Source organism: Panicum virgatum, chromosome 1N, assembly GCF_016808335.1.
Source record: "Panicum virgatum strain AP13 chromosome 1N, P.virgatum_v5, whole genome shotgun sequence".
Classification (NCBI taxonomy): domain Eukaryota; kingdom Viridiplantae; phylum Streptophyta; class Magnoliopsida; order Poales; family Poaceae; genus Panicum; species Panicum virgatum.
The window spans coordinates 58,128,070-58,147,948 of NC_053145.1; the positions used below are offsets into that span (position 1 = coordinate 58,128,070).

General features: G+C 51.8%; 2 protein-coding genes across 2 annotated transcripts; both read left to right on the forward strand.

Annotated features, from left to right (window-relative positions):
• The first annotated feature begins 5,810 nt into the window (after positions 1 to 5,810).
• LOC120656990 (cysteine-rich receptor-like protein kinase 10) lies at positions 5,811 to 8,725 on the forward strand. Its single transcript, XM_039935230.1, has 7 exons — positions 5,811 to 6,157; positions 6,284 to 6,391; positions 6,513 to 6,658; positions 6,768 to 6,978; positions 7,486 to 7,723; positions 7,849 to 7,999; positions 8,100 to 8,725. Exons 1-7 carry the CDS (start codon positions 6,085 to 6,087, stop codon positions 8,421 to 8,423), a joined length of 1,251 nt encoding a protein of 416 aa, XP_039791164.1. The 5' UTR covers positions 5,811 to 6,084; the 3' UTR covers positions 8,424 to 8,725.
• A 6,243-nt stretch (positions 8,726 to 14,968) lies between these two features.
• LOC120656991 (uncharacterized GPI-anchored protein At4g28100-like) lies at positions 14,969 to 19,594 on the forward strand. The gene is made up of 2 exons (XM_039935232.1): positions 14,969 to 15,841; positions 19,094 to 19,594. The coding sequence occupies exons 1-2, from the start codon at positions 15,140 to 15,142 to the stop codon at positions 19,490 to 19,492; spliced, it is 1,101 nt and encodes a 366-aa protein (XP_039791166.1). The 5' UTR covers positions 14,969 to 15,139; the 3' UTR covers positions 19,493 to 19,594.
• Positions 19,595 to 19,879: the final 285 nt, after the last annotated feature.

Below are 19,879 nucleotides of genomic sequence, written 5' to 3' on the forward strand. Positions count from 1 at the left end.
TGATAGACTAGTGTTCTAGGCCCGCTCATTTTTTTAAGGAAAATAAAAATGGGCGCTGCTGTAATTTTTTAGAAGTTAAAAAATATACATACTCTTTGTAGTTAGTGCAAACAGGCCCATCGGACTCCTGCCATGGCCAAGCCAATTTGAGGAAAGGATTCCCTCTCACAGAAAGAGATGGGCTTTCCTTCCTTTTTCTCAAGAAAAAAAACGGAAACATAGATGGGCTTCCCTGATAGAAAAATAGGCTTGAGGCCTTCGGCCGATTGGAACCTCCAACTGCAATACGCGGCGGTTTTATTATTTTTTTATTTTTTATTTCCGTTTTTTACAAAAATATATTTTCGATTTGAAAATTTACAGAAATATACTCCGGCGGCCCCGCTGCCGGGCGGCAGGGGCTTAAACACAAAAAAAAAGAAAAAAAATTACAGACAGATCCCTGAGGCCGGCCGCCCGGCAGCGGGCCGGCCGGCCCCCCTGGCCGCCCGGCAGCGGGGCGGCCGGCTCTCCCACCCCTATATAAGGGTTGGCTGGTTCCCCCACTCCTCTTTTGCATCACTACAATTCCAGAAACAAAGAAAAAAAAGAGAGGGAGGGAGAGAGGGCTCAACACCATGGCATCCTCAGGATCCACCTACATTCCATGGAATAAGGTGACGGAAACAGTCCCCCAAGGAGTCCAGGTGCCTATGTGTTTTTGCGGATCCTTGTGCAAACTAATGAAATCAAGGGTTTTGGGGGACGATTTTGGCAAGAGATTCTCCAGGTCCCGGCCGCCCGGCAGCGGGGCGGCCGGAGTATATTTCTGTAAATTTCCAAATCGAAAATATATTTTTGTAAAAAATGGAAATAAAAATAAAAAAACCGCGCAAGTTGGTTTGTTGTGGGCTAGTTGGTTTGTTGTGGGCTGTCATTTGTCAAGCATTGGTTTCTTTCAACCCAAAGCCCATCTTAACTTATAACCACTCTCTGAAATACGCGCATGTCTGAACTCTACTCCTCGTCAAAACATTTCTGCCCCCCTTCCCGGCTTCCAATTCCACTTGTTTACTAGTAAAAAAAAACCCCACTTGTTTACTCATTTTGAAAAAAAAAACTCCACTTGTTTACTCCGGGCGACTCGCATGAACCATGCGGATTCGATCGATCCCCTCGCCTGACCAACCAGCCCCGCCGGGCATCCTGCTCCCCCAAACGCTTCCTCCAGACGCAAAGCCGTTTGAATAACATGTCAAAAAAAAAAGCCGTTTGAATAAACAAACAATCAGATAGCCATGATCGGCGACGTGCTAGTAGTAGCGACTCCCTACTCTTCCACTCCGTATTGCTCGATTGGCACGTGGGCCCCACAACCGCACTCGGACCCACGTGCCAGTGACAGACAGGGAGGCCTCCACGAGAGCACGAGTGCACGACCGGGGTAGACGTCGCTAGCTCCTGCACGGAGGAGCACCGCCGGTCCCCGTGGTCTCTCCCGCTGTCTCCGTTTTCCCACCCTCCAGCCGAGCCGAGCCCACCGGCGTCGCCGAGACGCGCCACCAACACCACAACCTGGATCCCACGAATGCAAAATGCCGTGGTGTAACACCCGGATACTCCGGTCATTGGCCCGGATATTCCGGACGTGGAGTTTCTATTTCCATAATTTGGTCATCTGGACCCCACAATCATTTAAATGGAAAATATCTCTCTCCCTCACTCTCACTCTCTCCCGTTACCTCTCTCTCCCTCACCTCCCTCACGGGCTCTCCCTCTCCTCCCTCTCCCCTAAGCTCTAGATTCCGAAATCTTTCATTTCAACTTGATTCCAAGGCCAAGGGAGCTTCACTCGGCGTGGGGGGATCATCTTCTACATGTATTCCACCTTGGGGCGACATCGTTTTCGAGTTTTCTTGCAAGAGGAACTAGCTCAAGGTACTAGAAGCTAGGGCTCGCCGATTTGGTTGTTTTAGAATGTTCTAGGTGATTTCCTTTGGTCAATCATCTCTATATGCATCCTTCAACTAGGATTCAAGGGGGTTTCAAATTTGGTGGGGTGGTTTTGCCAAAAATCAAGATTTCAGTTTTTGGGGCGAAAGTGCTGTCAAGCCCGGAGACTCTGGGTTTGGGATACTCCGGGGGAAACTCCAGGTATAGGCCCGAAAACTCCGGACTTGGGGGTCCGGATACTCCAGGTATTCGTCCGGATACTCCGGATGTTGGGGGAATGTTCTGGGGCAAGGAGTGCAATTTTTGTGTAAATTACTAGTAGTTGCATCTAGTCATTGGCTATTTTAAAATTGCAACTCATGCGTGCATTCTCATATCATTTGCATACGTGTAGACGCCGCCGCCGAGGGAGCCGTGTACGAGGTGATCACCGAGCCACAGGAGCAGCAGGGGCAAGTTCAGCAGGAAGAGCGGCGTGAGCACCCGGCCCAAGGCCCAGCTGAGCCCAGTGTCGAGCAGCAGCCCGAAGGCAAGCTCCGGTGCACAACCTATTATGTTAAATTATGACACCTATATACGTAACTATTACCTGTACATTAGGTTTAGAAAATTATTTGGAAACCTAGTTGCATGATCCCTAGGATTCCCGGAGTTATACTAATATGTATAGGACGATAGAAGTGCTATGTTTAATGGGTTTCCGGTAGAAGACGAGTGATCCCTTGCACTCGCGAGATATAAGATGTTTAGAAGACGAGTAATATCCGGATTACTCGCGAGAGATGAGATATAATTATATTCCAGTACATGGGATGTTGATTTCGAGATGGATTTAAATGGAGAATTTAGACCGGACGGGGAAAGCTGAGGATGTTTAGGTATGGCAGCAGGATAGGGTTCCTGGTTGTCTTAGCCCTGTCTGTGTCGATTAAGGACCAGTCGTTGTGGCAGTGCTGATCGGGGATTGAATTGTACTAACCGCATGCCGGGAGTAGGAGGTAGTCGAAACCGGTAAGCCTAGTGCTGCCTCGCTTCGAAAGTACAGAACTTCATCACCACCCCTTAGGCGCGAGTCGAGTAATCGCGGAAAAATGGGATGCATATGTTTACTTTTGGTGGTCTCTCGTTGAGCTCGGCTGACAATATGTAGGTGGGGCGGTTTTGTAGTTCGAGGCGGGGAGGGGAAGGGTTGGTGCGTGTGGTCCAACAGGGCATATTCGCGCCGTGTTGGTTAGGTCCACCTTGCAATGTTAAATCGGATCGATTCGCCGTTTCTCGCGGTTATGAGGGCCTTGATCTCTTTGTCGCCTCGTAGAAATGAATTAGAGATGTTAGTGATAAATGATGGAACTACTTTGAATTATTATTGCAATGCTCCAACATGATTGTTGTAGATATGCCAACATTAGATGAGAGTCTTTCTGTATAAAACATGCGGCTAAAACATTGAAAGTAAGGATCCAACTATAGATGCTTTTCTGCAAAAACAACTCACCTGCCAGAAAGCCGTGCATGTCTAGATATGTGGGCTAAATTATACCCACTGGTCGGGTAAGTCTTACTGAGTATTAGTTGCTCAGGGCTTTATTGGAAAAATGATTTCAGGACCCGCACACGTAGACTTCTGTCCGTGTTGCGCCAAGTTTGTTCGACTGAACGCTGATGGGTGGAACGTCGAGGACCCAGGAGCATAGCTTTGGAGTGTATGGGTGTGTGGTAGTGAGCAGATTCCATGTTCATAAAACTTTGTATAAATAGCAGACACACTTGTATATTATTATGTATTTCGAACTCGGTTTGTAAACTAATTGTTTCATAAGCCTTTGGTGTTTATATTTTTAAGTACTGTGTGGTGCTCGTACCATCTGCGCTCACCTTCGTGTGGGACCACCGGTGTTGTTTCGATCGGGCCGTGGGTTGAGAAAGGATCGCCAAATTAAGCCGTTAAGCTAATGCGCCCGATGTGTTCAAATGGCGGCCATTACGCTTAATTAGAGTTTTAATTTGGCGGTTCCGTCACACGTGGCGGTTTGACCGCTTGGCGCAAGGCTCCAAACCCCCCGAACCGATCGACGGATGAGGTGGCTCTCGAGCGGGACCCCCCCGGAGTCTATTCCCCGCATATGCGAGGGGGAAGAAACACATAGCAGAAGACTTCTCCCGTCGCTCCCCCGCCATCCGCCGCCTCCCCAAGCTCCGGCGCCGCCCTCCACCGCCGCCAACCCTAACCAAGCTCGTCGCCACCGCGCCGCCGGCTTCTTCTCGCCCCGGCCGCCGGGGATCCTACCCCGGCCGGCCGGCGGCGCTCCCGCGCCGCCTCGCCCTCCGCCGCCCATCCTCCGCCACCCGGGGCCCCTCTTCTATCGCCAGTGGCCATGGAGCTCCCCGAACCTATGTAACCTCGCCGGCAGCCGCTCCCCCACCTACCAACCCTCCCCGAGCACCCCTTCCCCCTCCCCAAGCTCCGGCCGCTGCTTACCTCAATGGAGAAGATGAACAGGCGCGGCGGCGGCTCTTCTGCGATGTGGTGACGAGAAATCGCATATGCCATAAATAGATTCCCCCCGTGTTCGTCACGTACACACACGGGCACCATGTGGTGATACGATCCGCGTCCTGTTTCGTCAAAAGGAACAGAACGTACTGCCGCTCCTTTGCTTGGTACGCTGTACGCATTTCGCCCTGCTTTCACGTTCCGTCATCCAGCGCGCCGAGTTCACACGCGCACGTCTCGAGCATGGCAGGAAAAAGAAATTGTGCGTCTGCGCTGCGTTGCGTGATCTGTTGCATTTACATCCCTTGGTCGGGCCAAATTGCGGACAAGGACGTGTGGGGTTCTTTTTTGGAGGGGGCTTTTATTAACATTTAACGATGATACTGGTTCGCATCACACGACAAGTGCGCGGCGTTAGACTATGCAGCCGGATCAGAATAACCTGCTGGGAGAAACTGGGTTGAGAAACTAGCTAGGGACGGGAACAAGAGCCAAGGACAAAGAGAAGTATCCAGCTGCAAGTAGTATCCAGTCATCCACTGCCGTCCCGTGTCAGAAAAACAAAGGCCATTTGGTTTCGTAGCGCGCTAGTGAATAGTGATTTTTTAACCGCTTATTACGGTGTCAAACAAAGTCAGTTTACAAAACCAACTCTAGAACCCCGCGCTAGTGACCCTGAAGAATCTAATGAGGTCTTTGACCGCGTGATTGGAGGGGGTACTGTAGCATCACTGTAGCAAATCATCGATTAATTACCGTCATTAGATTCGTCGCGAAAAGTTACACTCATCCCTAAAAAAGTTTTACAAATAGACTTCATTTAGTCCTTCATGCGCGAAAAATTCTCTTCTAGCACTAGGATTCTAGCACGCATCCAAACAAGGCCAAGAGATTTGGGTATGTTTAGATCCTAAAATTTTGCACCAAAAAATGTTATATCGAATATTTAGACACATGCATGAAATATTAAATAAAATCTAGTTACAAAAAATTTTGCACAGATGGGTTGTAAATCGTGAGATTAATTTAATGAGTCTACTTAATTCATGATTTGCAACAGTGATGCTACCGTAACTATCCGATAATTATACATTAATCATGGATTAATTAGACTCATTAGATTCATCTTGCGATTTACAATCCATCCGTGTAAAAAGTTTTATAAATAAACTTTATTTAATACTCCAAATTAATAAGATTCTTTTTTCAAAAAATTATGGCAAAGTGATCTAAACATACTCAGAGAAGCGAGGCCCCCACCCGGGGATGCAAAGGGTTTTTTTAGATGCTATGGTCCTTGGATGGTCAAACCCCTCATTTGTCAGTCCTGAAAGGACAAACACGAAATATTTGCAGGAACCTTTGAAAACCAGTCCATCCAGCAGCTCATCAGCGCCCCCTCCCTTCCCTCTCCGTCCCCATCCCTGCAGCTGCGCACCCATCTTGTTCCCCTCCACAACCTGCAGCACACAGCTCCTACATATATGCCTTCGTTCACACATGTTTGTGCACAACAGTGGCACTAACAGATCCCAGAAAGTCTAGCTACAGCACTTCTCCAACGACCCCATAGCTCCAAGAGATATCCAGATAGGGCGAAGCTGCCATTAATTCTCCCGGCCGGAGCTCCAAGATCGAGGGAGGAGCTCGGAGAACATATGGCCGGACCGCCGTGGCGTCTTCGGCATCGCCGGCTCATGGACATAGCGCCGGCAAGCCCAAGCGATTCAGGTACAGGAGCCATGTGCATCCAGGAGTTCTTCCCTGTTGCAGACATGCTAGTGTTGTTAAGGGCGGAATTGGGGGGGGGGGGGGGGGGGGGCGATTCAGTTGCTGATGGTGTTGCTGCTGCTGCAGGGCATTCCGGCTCCAAGGGGATGACCATCATGGTGTCGATCCTGGTGGTGGTCATCGCCTGCACCCTCTTCTACTGCGTCTACTGCTGGAGATGGAGGAAGCGCAACGGTGAGCTTCAGCCAGTAGTTACTAGTTCATCGATCCAGCATTTTGTTGCATTTGTTCGTGTACAGCTGTGACCGGTTGCTGTCGCGTTAGTTATGACGAGATCGTCTCATGGTCCTTGCAGCTGTCAGGAGGGCTCAGATAGAGAGGCTGCGGCCGCTGTCCAACTCGGACTTGCCCATCATGGACCTCTCCTCCATCCATGAGGCCACCAACAGCTTCTCCAAGGAGAACAAGCTCGGCGAAGGCGGCTTCGGGCCCGTTTACCGGGTAGTTAACTGACTGAGAACACTGTCACTTTTCAGCTTGGCTGCAGTGAAACTCGTCTTCTTTGCATGAGATTGACTGACTGCATCGGCTGATGGGTTTGCCCGTTCAGGGTGTTCTTGCCGGCGGCGCGGAGATCGCCGTGAAGCGGCTGTCGGCGAGGTCCCGGCAGGGCGCGGCGGAGTTCCGGAACGAGGTGGAGCTGATCGCCAAGCTGCAGCACCGGAACCTGGTCCGGCTGCTGGGCTGCTGCGTCGAGCGGGACGAGAAGATGCTCGTCTACGAGTACCTCCCCAACCGGAGCCTCGACGCCTTCCTCTTCGGTCAGTCACTGTTGCTCCGCTGGGATGTTCCTCCTTCCCGTCGATTCCTCCGTGAATTCCTCGCGCCAGATCATGCGTCTGGAGTCGTGGAGCACGAATGTGGTTGGGATCGGTTTGGTTGGTGTGGCAGAATGTGTACAGACTGTCAGATTTGGTTGATGGCTTGTTTGAAACTGATACGCATGCGCATGGGAGATGCACATGCACATGGTTGCACCAAATTTTCAGCTCTTGGGCTCTGAACTCCACCTACTAGTTTACTGTTTTGAGTCAATTAGGTCTACTCACGCTACTAGATCGATGCGAAATAGGTCAATGGGAAGCTAGGAACTAGCATGAAAAATCGTGCGGCATCATGTGCGTCATGCGTGTAGCCTTGGCCAGAAGTTGTAAAAAAAAAAGTTGGTGGTTACTCGATCTGACAGGCCTTCGTTGTTCTAGTTAGCTGATGAGAATTCTGAAACTGAAACTGTGATGGATTAACCTGATCCAAATTTGGGTGTTCAGATACGAGAAAGAGTGGGCAGCTGGACTGGAAGACGAGGCAGAGCATCATCCTGGGCATCGCGCGCGGCATCCTGTACCTCCACGAGGACTCGTGCCTCAAGGTCATCCACAGGGACCTCAAGGCCAGCAACGTGCTCCTCGACAACAAGATGAACCCCAAGATCTCCGACTTCGGCATGGCCAAGATCTTCGAGGAGGAGAGCAACGAGGTGAACACGGGGCACGTCGTTGGCACATAGTAAGTGCGATGCGATGCGATGCGACGCAGCAGCCTGCAGGGCACGATCTCTCGTCATGACTCACATCTAGTACACAACTTTGCCTGCTGGTCTGCTGGAGATAACCTGAAGTTCCAACATGCAGTGGGTACATGGCTCCTGAATACGCGATGGAGGGCGTGTTCTCGGTGAAGTCGGACGTGTTCAGCTTCGGCGTCCTGGTGCTGGAGATCCTCAGCGGGCAGCGGAACGGCTCAATGTACATTCAGGAGCACCAGCACACCCTGATCCAAGACGTAAAAAATCCTTCCCCAAATCCACCGATAGTGGCAAAACGTCTGTTCGTTCGTTTCGATCCTGACGATTGGTGGTTTTTTCCCTCTGAACTGACGACAGGCTTGGAAGCTGTGGAACGAGGACAGGGCGGCGGAGTTCATGGACGCGTCGCTGGCGGGGTCCTACTCGAGGGACGAGGCGTGGCGGTGCTTCCACGTCGGGCTGCTCTGCGTGCAGGAGAGCCCGGAGCTCCGGCCCACCATGTCCAACGTGGTGCTCATGCTCATCAGCGACCAGACGCAGATGCCGGTGCCGGCGCAGCCGCCGCTGTTCGCGAGGCTCAAGAAGGTGTCCGTGTCCGACTTCTCGCTCGCCATGAAGACCGAGACGACCAAGACGCAGTCCGTCAATGAGGTGTCCATCTCCATGATCGAGCCACGGTGACGAGGAGCTTAATTGCCGTCTCCTTTTCTTTTATTTTCTTGGAGCTTTTTATGGGTGATTAAAGGTGAAAGTTGAGACGCCCACCACACACGCAGAATTACAGAACGATAAAGAGGTTGACAGAGAAACAGCCGCATCGACAGAAAAATCCTTGGGAGCAGGCAAGATTGTTTCGTTCTTTGAGCAATGGCAACGGACACTTCTGTAAATACTACCGTGTGTGTGGTCTTCACACAATTTCTCGCGACCTGCGATGAAACAGAAAAGCATTCAGATTCTAATGCAGGAAAATCTTGCGACCATGACACATCCAGCAAGAAAATTCCTCAAATTCACAAAGAAAAAAAAACCATTCGATGGGTAAAGGTGAACACTGAAGAGCTAGCACATATCCTTTCACTTGTAGTGGGGTCTTTGATTGATGCGTACGACTACAAAGCGATAGAACCAAAAGAAAAAGAAGTGACCGGTGCCGACTTGGCCTTGTTTTCTCACAACGTCAAAGAAAAATCCGCAAGCATCCAAGCGCGCGCACCATTATTAGAGGCCAGTACACGACTAGCACTTCCGATGATCCATCGTTGAGCGAACCTCACGCTCAACTACTCCCCCACCTCATGACGCCACCGCCGGCGGCCAACACGCACCTACCCCAACCAGCCGCCCGTCCACACTCCACACGCGCGCGCTGCGCGGTGTAGAAAGTTCAGATAAAAATTCTGCTGCCGGCTCAGGCGTCGTCGGCATCTGCTCGGCGCATGCGGCCGACGGCGACCCGAGTCATCAGCGGCGCCATCGTCTGCTCGCCGGATGGGTCCGGCCCGTGATCGGTCTGTCCGTCTGTGTGTGAGATAGTTCAGGGTCCGGACACATGTCGCTGCCGTGGAAGCTTCTCCGGTCAGGCGCCCGTCACGCTGATTGTCCGGCCGCGATCGTGACGCCGCCGGCAGGCACCCACGTGTTAATCTTTGATAATTAAGTTAATTAAAGTCATTAGTTTTGAACTCACACGGCAAAGCACAAAAACCAAAACATCTCCTGTCAGCCTGAGCCGAACCGGTCTGACCGGTCTCGGCAACCGGTCTGACCGGTCTGACCGATGTCAACTATTTTGGGCCCCACAGCATTTAAATCTCTCACTCACTCCCAACGATCCATTCACCTTCCCAGCCCTCTTAGCTCGCCGTCCCGAGCTCTCCCCTCCCATGTTCTCACCCAAACCCTAGAACCCAAATCCTTCCTCTCCAATGGATTCCAAGGCCGGGGAAGGATCAAATCAGTGTGGGGGGATCATCTCCTACTCGATTCCATCCTTGGGGAGCAGGGGATTCAAGGTCTTCGCGTGGATAGGAGCTCATTCAAGGTATTTTGCCTGTCATGATCGATCTCTAGTTCTAGATGGTTTTAGGCGATTTCCTCCGGTCAAATACATCCTAATAGATCCCAGGGACTAGTGACTAAAAGGGTGTTGGCTTTGGTGGGCGATTTCCACCGCGCCAAGGATTATAGCTTCTGGCTGGGTAGGACCGGTCTGACCGGTAGCTTGCTGCGTTAAGTAGTACCAGTCTGACCGGTATTAGGGACCGGTCTGACCGGTGTTAGCAGAGCTGACAGGGTTCGATTAGGGTTAGTTGGTGCAAATAGTTAGAATTTAGTTTGGCTATTGGTTACTTGTAATCTTTATGAAATCATGCATACATTTCTCATGTCATATGCATATGCATACGTGTAGCAGCCGCGGCGGAAGAGGTCGTATACGAGGTGGTTGCGGAGCCATAGGAGCCGCAGGGGCAAGCCCCGCAGGAGGAGATTCGCAGGGAGTCGGCCCAAGGCCCAACTCACCCTAGTGCTGAGCAGCAGACGCAAGGCAAGCCCCGGTGCACATCCTTTTATTTCAAATTATGACACCTATATTTATGTTTCTATTACTTGTGCATTAGGTTCAGGAATTGTTTGGAACCCTAGTTGCATGATCCCTAGGTTTCCTCGAGTTATACTAGTATGTAGAGGACGATAGAAATGCTATGCTTAATAGAACTCGGTAGAAGACGCGTGATTTCGGGTCACTCGCGAGATATAGCGTATTTAGTTATTTTGAATATATGGAATATTGAATTAGGTAAGAAAGGAAAGGAAATTGGAGACCGGGCGGGGAAAAGTTAGCCCCGTCTGTGTCGGTTAAGGACCGTTCGTTGTCTGGCCCTGTGATTGAGTTTGAAAAGTACTAACCGCATACCGGGAGTAGGAGGTAGTCGAAACCGGTAAGCTGAGTACTGCTTTGCATCGAAAGTATAGGAACCCGCACCCAACTCCTGGGGCGAATCGAGTAGTCGCGGAGAATTGAGATGCATATGTTTACTTTTGGTGGTCTCACGTTGAGCTCGGCTGACCATATGTCGTTGGGCTGGTTCCTGTAGTTCGAGGCGGGGAGGGGAAATGTTGGTGCGTGGGGTCCGACAGGGCTTTTGCGTGTCGTGTTGGTTAGGTCCACCTTGCAAGGTTAAATCGGATCGATTCGCCGTCAGTCGCTCTCGGATATGAGCACCTTGATCGCAGCACCGCATCGTAGTAATGCTATATGAAATTTTTAGTGATGTTTGGAAATGACTATCATGAATTATTATCTCATGTTTGTCATGATTTGCTTAGCAGGTGCAAATACTAGTTAATGATACTTGTATATTAAATTTGGAGCTAAAAGTGGAAAAACAAGGACTTATTTTAGAAGCTTTTTATGCAAACTAACAATCAGCCAGAAAGCTTTGCATGTCTAGATATGTGGGCTAAGTTATAACCACTTGTCGGGTAAGCCTTGCTGAGTATTATTATACTCAGGATTTGTTGCCACAATTATTATTTCAGGACACCCGGACGTCGATTTCTGCCCCTACTGTGTTAAATTCATCCGCAGATATGCAGAGGGGTGGGAAGTGGTGGAGAGAGACCCTTAGGCTAGGGCTTTGTCGAGTTGTACACTTGGGGCTGAGTGTGCAGCCTTTCTGTTTTACGCAGACCGGTCTGACCGGTCCGTGAGACCGGTCTCACTGGTGGTGTCGGTAGGTAGGGCCGACCGGTTGGGAGAACCGGTCTGACCGGTCTTGATAGATCAGAACTGGTGAAAGCTAGAGTAGTTGTAGGATCTTTTATATTTGAACTTCAGTCGTATCTATTGTAAAGTTAGGTTTGTAAAGTATTTATGTATTTGAACTCGGTTTGTAACTTAATGTTTCGTGTCGTGGTCGCTCTTGTATTTTTAAGTAATGTGTCGTGCTTGTACCATCTGCGCCCACCTTCGCGTGGGACTACCGGTGTTGTTTCGATCGGGCTGTGGGTTGAAAAAGGATCGCCAAATTAAGCCGTTAAGCTAATGCGCCCGATGTGTTCAAATGACGGCCATTATGCTTAATTAGAGTTTTAATTTGGCGGTTCCGTCACAGGGCGCGAAAGGGACCTCACATGTTCTGCTCCGCGGCGCGCCTTTATTGCGCTTCAGTTGGGCACTTGGGCATAGAGAGATCTCAGGTCTCGGCGTTCCAAATGGGGCGGCGCTTGCTAGTTTACGGTCGACGGTCGACCTTTCGTCGACCTTAGTTTTTTTTCCATTTTTAGTAACTTTTGTCGTTTTCTAGTAAAAAAATTAGAAATTTTTTTAATAAAAAGAAATATTTGGAAAATTTTGAAAAAAGATGAAAAAAATAACGGGAGAAAATTTGAAAAGAAAATTTACAAAATAAATTGAAGAAAAATTTTACATTCAAAAATAAAAATCTCAGGTAAAAAAATTGTATAAAAAAAGAAAAAAAACCCTAGAGATGGCGACGGCAGATCCGTTGCGCGCCACCGGAGCGGCGCGGATCCGCCACTGCCTCCCCGCCGCACGCCGCTCCGCCGTTACCGGCCCGCCGCGCGCATCTTCCCCGCTCTGCCGCCTCCCCACCGCTCACCGCTGCACCGCTCCGTTGCTGCCTCCCCACCGTGCTCCGCTCCTTTGCTCCGCCGCGGCGGCCCCGCCTGGGCTCGCCGTTCTGCCAGCGGGAGGCGAGAGATGCGGCGCGGAGGGGGAGGGAGGCCGCACCATGGGCACCGCCGCCGGGAGAAATGGAGGGGCGAGGGGAAGGGCAGAGTGGGAAGGAAGCGGGCCGGGGGTTGAGTCGACCGTGAGTTTTGAACTCACGGTCGAGTGTAGAATCAGGATTGGGCATGAGCCGACCAAATTGTAAAAATTGCAACAACCACCAGAATAATTTGTATAGGACGCCATCATGGTACCTATGAATTTATTTGCCTTATGCAAAATCTCGCTATGATTGTGGCCCTGTTTAGTTCCCAAAAAATTTGCACAGTACTCGTCACATCGAATCTTCGGACACATGTATGGAGCATTAAATATAGTCGAAAAAATAACTAATTACACAGTCTATTTTACTGATTAGCACGAGATGAATCTTTTAAGTCTAATTATTTCATAATTGGACATTATTTGTTAAGTAACAATAAAATGTGCTACAGTACTAAAATCAAAACTTTTTCACCAACTAAACACACCCTGCGTTGCATCAGCTTACGATATGGATTGTGGGGAACAGAAAATGCATTGGTGATGTTTCCGGACACACTGGAAGCATGAAGTCACTTTCATTATTGCCCAGGGCACCCGAAGTTGTTCAGAGACCCAGGCTTGTGCTTGGGCCGTAACCGTAACGCGGCAGGCTTGCTTGAAGGCAATAGGGCCCAATTCATCGTGATGCCGGGCGACGGTGATCGATGGCAGCATGCTAGTACTACCAGTTATCCTGACAGTGCACTCTGCAGCCAGATTAGTCTAATAGCCTTGTTGTTTCTGTCTTTGCAGTGGAAGGAACAGCGACCCCGGAAGTCATATGAGTGGAAGCGAAGTCTAAGGAATCTGCAGGGGCGAGTAGATGATGGATGCAACAACATCCCGTGCGGCCCTCGTCCCCGTCTCGCTTGAAGCGCCCGGCGCCTCCGCCCGTGACCGACAGCCGCCGCAGGCGTCCACGCACGAAACTTAAGCCGGGAGCGACGTGGCTTGTGCGGCTTTTAAGACGGACCCGCCAGCGGCTGCCGGCGCCAAGCTGGGCTCCCGTCCGTCCCGCACTCGCTCACGCAGTCACGCGCGCCGGGTGACGGGGTGAGAGTGATCACTGATCAGTGAAGCCCCTCCCAGTCCCCCCCACCCACGCGCCAGCGCACGCGTGCGTGCTTCTCATTCCCAGACGCGCGCGGTGGAACGGAGCCGTCACGCACTCACGCCGCGCTCCACGGTATCCGCCAGGGGAACAGGCTCGGCGGCCGCTCCGCCGTGTCGCATCCGCCGCGCGGTTCCGCCGGCGCCTGTCTCCGCTCTGCGGCGAAGGCAGCGGCAAGCAGCGTGGTTCGCCGCGGTTTTTACTGGGTGCGCGCGCGGCGCGGCGGCACCTTTTGCTCGCGGCCTCTTGGCTGCCTCCTGCTCCTCCGGTTCCACGCGCGCCCGCGTGTGCTCCCGTCGCGACCGTCCTGGGCGCCGCGTTCCATCCTCCGAGTCAGGTTGCCTTTGTCTCTTCCTGTCGCTCCATTTTGCCTGCCTGGCTGCAGTGCACTCTGGACTCTGGAGCCATTTTCACGGTCCTCGGCGAACGTCATCATCTTTTTTATAGACGTGGCGAGTACGCTACCGAACGACGAGTAGATGATGGGTGTCATGATTAGTACTAGGGGCGTTGCTTAAAGCAGCGAGAGGAAGCAATGGGGCGTGCATTATCACCGGATCAGAGGTGTTCTAGCTCTCGCTTTCTGTCAGCTTTGGTATTCAGGCGCGTATGATGGCGTAGTTCCAGCTTTCCGCTTTGTACAGATACTGCAGCCTGCAGGAACTGAGAGCAGGCACGCATGGCTGGACACTCTTTATTTTGTACTATATCCACAAAGGATATCCTGTCTTCTCTAGTCTGTCCAGGCTGGTTCAGAGCAATTAAGCAATAAGTAGATCATACTCAGCCCCACAATCACAAAGTAAGACCAACCCTCTTTGGATCAGAGTGTTAATAGGTGAATTGATATTTAGTACTAATGTATTCAAACAGAAGTGTTAATAGAGTGGTGTAAAATTTAGCCAAAACTCAAAACTTTCTAGCAAAGGCATGATTTCTAATAGGTGCTAAAGTTTAGCACTCGACTTTAACTCCTCCAAACAGAATCAAAACAGGCATAGCATAAATGAGAGAGCAGTGTGGCTTGCAGACTGAAGCGCGATGCAAATCAACATTAAGCCAAGACACTGTGCTGCAGAAAATTAGAAACGAAATAAAAATCAAGTTGCTAAGATTCTGGCTTCTAGCCGTTAAACCAAATCGACAGGGACGTCTATGATGTTAAGTTCGATTCACCCGATGTAAAAATTCTCGGTTCTCAAGTTAACAGTCGAAGTAAACGGTCGAAGACTGCGACGAGCTTTTGCGAAAGGCTGCAGCCGGTTTGCCGTCCGGGGGGCCGTTATAAGAACCGTATGCTACCGTGCCATCATGCCTTCTATTCTCCGGCTCAGAAACGACCGCAAAGCCCACAGCGTCCTCATCATGCCCTCCACATAGACCTTCCTATCTTCGATCAGTGATCACTCCCGCTCGGCCCTCCGCCACCACCCTCTGAAACCAGCCCACCCAACTCACGCGCGTGCACCGGCGCACGCACGCGCGCGCGCGCCACGACCGCAAGCGATGCCTCCCCTTCGCCGCGGCGCGCGCACCGTCCTGCTGCTCCTCCACTGCGCGGCCGCGTCCCACCTCCTGCCGTGCGCCGCCGCGGGCCCGTTGCCGGACCCGGCGCCGCTCGACCCGGCGCTGGTCTTCCCCTCGGCGACCCCCGTGCAGCCCGCCGCCGCCATCGCCGGGGGCACGATCCCGGCGTTCCCGGAGCAGTCGGACTCCCTCGCAGGGTCCTCGGCCACGTGCCCGCTCGCCCCCGCCCCGGCGCTCCTCCCGGCCGTGCGGTCCGCCTGCGACGCCGACGACGGCAAGCTCCCGCCGAGGCTGCGCTGCTGCCCCGCGCTCGCCGCGTGGCTGTTCGCTGCCTACGCGCCCGCCGCGCTGTCGGAGCGGGCCCCCGCGAGGCCGACCCCGGCCGCCGCCGCCGTTGACATGCCGCTGCCGCCGGACGACTCCGAGGCGTGCGCGGGCGCCGCGGACCGCGCGCTGCGTGCGGGGGGCACCGCGCTGCCACGGCCGCCGGGCGGCAACGGGACGTGCGACGTGGCGTTCTGCTACTGCGGGGTGAGGCTGAGGCGGCTGACGTGCGGACCAGCGCCGGCGGACGGCGGGCTGTGGGCTCCTGCCGACGCCGCCGCGGCGAGGAGGCTGGAGAGGGACTGCGCGCAGGCGGGGACGCCCGGCTGCTCCAAATGCCTTCGTGCTCTTGCCACGGTGAGATCGAATATCTGATCTAACCGTCTGAAACTAAACCTGAAAAGTTCATGCATGAACATTGATCCCAACGGTAGCTGGGCACAGGAAACCTATAACAAATCCTGCTTCCCTCCGTTCACTACTCATTAGATGATGGGTAGATGATCCATTCACTTCCATTTCGAGTTCTGATTTTCAGAATGACAGTCAGTATACATGCATGGAGGGGGCAGGGTTCCCATCTCGGTGATCTAGCAAAACGATGCCGTAGGAGTTAGCTAGCAGTGGGTAGCTAGGGCACACTCGGCAAGCTTCATTGATCATACTAATTAGCACCAGACAGACACAACACAACCACACACTGCCCATTCAGATATTCTATTGCTTGCCTTACATGCTTTTGAGGCGACATGGCGTCTAATCCAAGGCCCTGTTTGTTTAGATCACAACCCGTAAACCCTATAAACACAAAAAAATATCACATCGAATGTTTGGACACATGCATGAAGTACTAAATGAAGTTTATTTACAAAACTTTTTGTTTGGATAGGCTGTAAATCATGAGACGAATCTAATGAGCCTACTTAATCCATGATTTGCAACAGTGATGCTACAGTAATCATCCGCTAATTATGAATTAATCATAGATTAATTAGTATCATTAGATTCGTCTCGTGATTTACAACCCATCTATGCTAAAAGTTTTGTAAATAGACTTTATTTAGTACTTCAAATTAGCAAGATTCCATCGCAAATTTTTTTTAGGTTTCATCTAAACACCAACACGTCTCAAGTCTTGGACGGATCGACACTTGACACTTCACCCACGGGCTACAGTAGCTAGTGTCTCGGCGCACAGGCTCGCCCCTGCCTATATCTTGTTGTTAGCATGATTGGGGAGTGACTGCATGAGCGAGTGAGTGGCCGGAAATCATGAGATCTGAAACCCGAGCCTGTTGAGTACGTAGGGCCTGGAGGGAGAATGATTTGCTGGAACATGCCTCCACTCCCTCTGCCCACTTTGATTGCCTCAGCGTTTGGCCCCAGAGATGAACTCAGAAGAATCATTTGCTTTCATCCGGCCGTTTTAATTTCAGTCTCAGTGAGAGTGTCATCGACATAGTTATCAAGACTGGAAATTTGAGAACTGTGTAAATTTAATGACACTCAACTCTTCTCTCTCCTCGTACTATTGGTACTGAAAGTGATCGGGTGCTCTAGCCTAAGAGGGGGAGGGGGTGAATTAGGCACTAATAAAAACTTAGACCTATGGCTCCAACTAGTTTGCACAAAACTTAAACTAAAACATACTATCTAGATGTGCAACTAGGTTGTTCTAGTGTGAAACCCCTATCCCAAAAGAGTTTAGCAAGCTACAGCCTTTCCTATCAAGAAACTATTCTATGAAAGTAAAGGCACTCAAATTGCTAGTATGAAATGCGGAAGCTTAAAGAGCGGGATAGGAGATAACAAACTCTTGGCGCGGGTGTTTATCCCGTGGTTCGGTTAGCCACAAAGGCACACCTACATCCACGTTGTTGTAGCACTCACTAAGAGTATTGCTACTCGGCCACCAAGTCTCTTCCGTGAACACAATCACGATCACCTTGGCCCCGGGTTCCACTAAGGAGCTTCTCCACAAAGGATGGGGGTCTCCACGTCCCCCGCACAAAGATGTCGTCGCCGCTCCACACCAAGTCGGAGGGTCGATGACGTTGCCGGCGAGCTTCACGCTCCAAGGTGCCGACGTACCAAGCTCTTGTTTTGGTTCGCTAATGAACCACAGCACAAGGGCTCGAAGCTCACTCACTCACTAAGAGCTAATCCTTTACACAACACTCTCAAAGTGTGCTAAGGGCTAAAGATATGATCTTGATGCTTTTGTATGGCTTGGATATATTCTTGGGTGTGTGTGAGATGTCCAACAACTCCAGCAATCTTCAAATGGCCGGGGTGAGGCGTATATATAGGCCACCAAGTCTTGTAGCCGTTGTACCAACGGTCAGCTGAAAATCTGCGTATCACCGGATGAACCGATGCCTCTGGCAGAGGTAGCGTCGGTTCATCCGGTCACTCATAACCCGAAGTAGCCGTTGAACTCCTGACAGCTAACACAGTGACCATCGGTTCAACCGATGTTTTGTTCCGATGCATCACCGGTTCATCCGGTGCTTAAGGATCTTCTCCTGACAGCTGACGTCATTACACCGATGGTATGCACCGATGCTTCACCGGTTCAACCGGTGTTGAAGAATCTTCTCCTGACAGCTGACGTCATTGCACCGATGGTATGCACCGATGCTTCACCGGTTCAACCGGTCCTGAAGAATCTTCTCCTGGGCTCTTGACATCGTCTCTGGAACATAGGACGCCCAATGCACCGATGCCCCTTTTTGACCCGTCGGTTCATCTGGTGCTCATAAGCTGACTTGGCTTTGATTCCCTTCTGCCATGGCGTCGGTTCTTCCGACAACCATCGGATGCACCGATGCTTCATGCGTTGGTTCTTCCGGTGCTTCAGACCGAAGAGCTTTCAGGGTGCTGCTCTGAGACCCGCGAGGGGTGGCTCCCCCTCGACCCCCGTCCGCTAACCGGGTAGCGGAACCCCCGTAGGGGCGGCCCTTCGGGCCTTGATACGCCTATATTTTCTTTGTCTTTGTCATCACTTGAACTTAAACGTCTGAGAATGGTCATCTTAACAATCATATTAGTCCAAGTGTTGTGTTGTCATTCGATCACCAAAATCACTCGAAATGGCATAAATGGTGCCAAGTTTCTTACAGGTACATATTAGCAAATTTAATGTTCATGACACTCCTATAATACTCACACTGAGATTGGCCTAACTAAGATCTCGGTGGCTTCTATCTTTATCAACAACCGAACCATGCATGCGTGCATGGCTACGAGTTAGCTAGGCTTGGTTGGAGACATGTCGCTGTATGCACATGTAGATTAGCAGTACAGTGACTCCTGCTAGCTAACTTCCAGAGGTGTCTGTCGCAATATGTTTGGCTGGCGAGTTTAAATCCATGTGTCCCAACAGTAGGGCTTGTCTCGTCTCTGAATTCATCATCATAAAACTAAACGCGGTCTGCTAACGGAAGGTAAATTTCAAGTTTTACCATGTTCCTGTTCGCCGTGGAAGTGTGGATTAACGTCGCTCATTCGGTCATATCATAACTTGCACGCCACGCGCAGACCCGTCTTTACCTACCGACTACCGTGGCAAACTCGACGTCAACATGCAAGTCTCTCTTGTCGTTGCAGATAAAGCCGAACAATGCCGGTGGTGGCGCGGCAGCAGCGGCGCCGGCGGCGAAGGGGAAGAAGCCGGCCGGCCGGCCGAGCGAGAGCGACAGGCGGGACTGCGAGCTCATGGGGCTCATGTGGCTGCTGCAGCGCAACGCCACGCGCTACGGCGCGGCGGCCGCGGCCGTGATCCAGGCCCTGATGGCCGTGGACGAGGCGTCCGCCGCGGGTGTCGCGGTGCCGCCGGCGGCGGCCGACGACGCGGGGCCGGCCGCGGCGTGCTCGCTCCCCGTGGACGACATGCCCCTCCCGGCCGAGTACGCGCAGCTCAACGGGGCCAGTGGCAAGCCTGGCCTCCGCTGCTTCCACCTAGTTCTGCTTGCCGTTCTGAGCTTCCATGTTGCCTACTCGAGGTAGCAGTGGGTCTGTGACGAATCAGTTTAATTTTTGTTACATGCTTCATTGAGCTTGTGTTGCTCCCTGTTAATTCTACTATATAGGAGTAGTAAATTTCTAACAGCCTCTTGAATCCTGATACATACCGACCTATCCTCGTGGCCTCCTGAGGAGGGGGACATTAGCGGTCGCTCGCGCGTCGCGAGCAACAGCGCCCCCATCTACTGTTCTTCTTTTTTCTTCTTCTTCCTTCCTCCTTCCTCCTTCTTTCCCGTCGCCCCCGCCGCCGACCGCCTCCTCCGGCTCCGGCGGCCTCCGCCGCCTCCTCCGCCGCCGCCATCCCTAACCGAGCACGCCACCGTCGCGCCGTCTTCTCCCGCCGCCCCCGCCGCCGGCCCTTGGCCCACC

Coding starts and splice junctions, on each gene's coding strand:
- LOC120656990 (XM_039935230.1), top strand. CDS start 6,085: ATGGCCGGACCGCCGTGGCGTCTTCGGCATCGCCGGCTCATGGACATA. Junction 6,158..6,283: donor GGCAAGCCCAAGCGATTCAG/GTACAGGAGCCA, acceptor CTGCTGCTGCAG/GGCATTCCGGCTCCAAGGGG. Junction 8,000..8,099: donor AGCACACCCTGATCCAAGAC/GTAAAAAATCCT, acceptor AACTGACGACAG/GCTTGGAAGCTGTGGAACGA.
- LOC120656991 (XM_039935232.1), top strand. CDS start 15,140: ATGCCTCCCCTTCGCCGCGGCGCGCGCACCGTCCTGCTGCTCCTCCAC. Junction 15,842..19,093: donor GCCTTCGTGCTCTTGCCACG/GTGAGATCGAAT, acceptor TTGTCGTTGCAG/ATAAAGCCGAACAATGCCGG.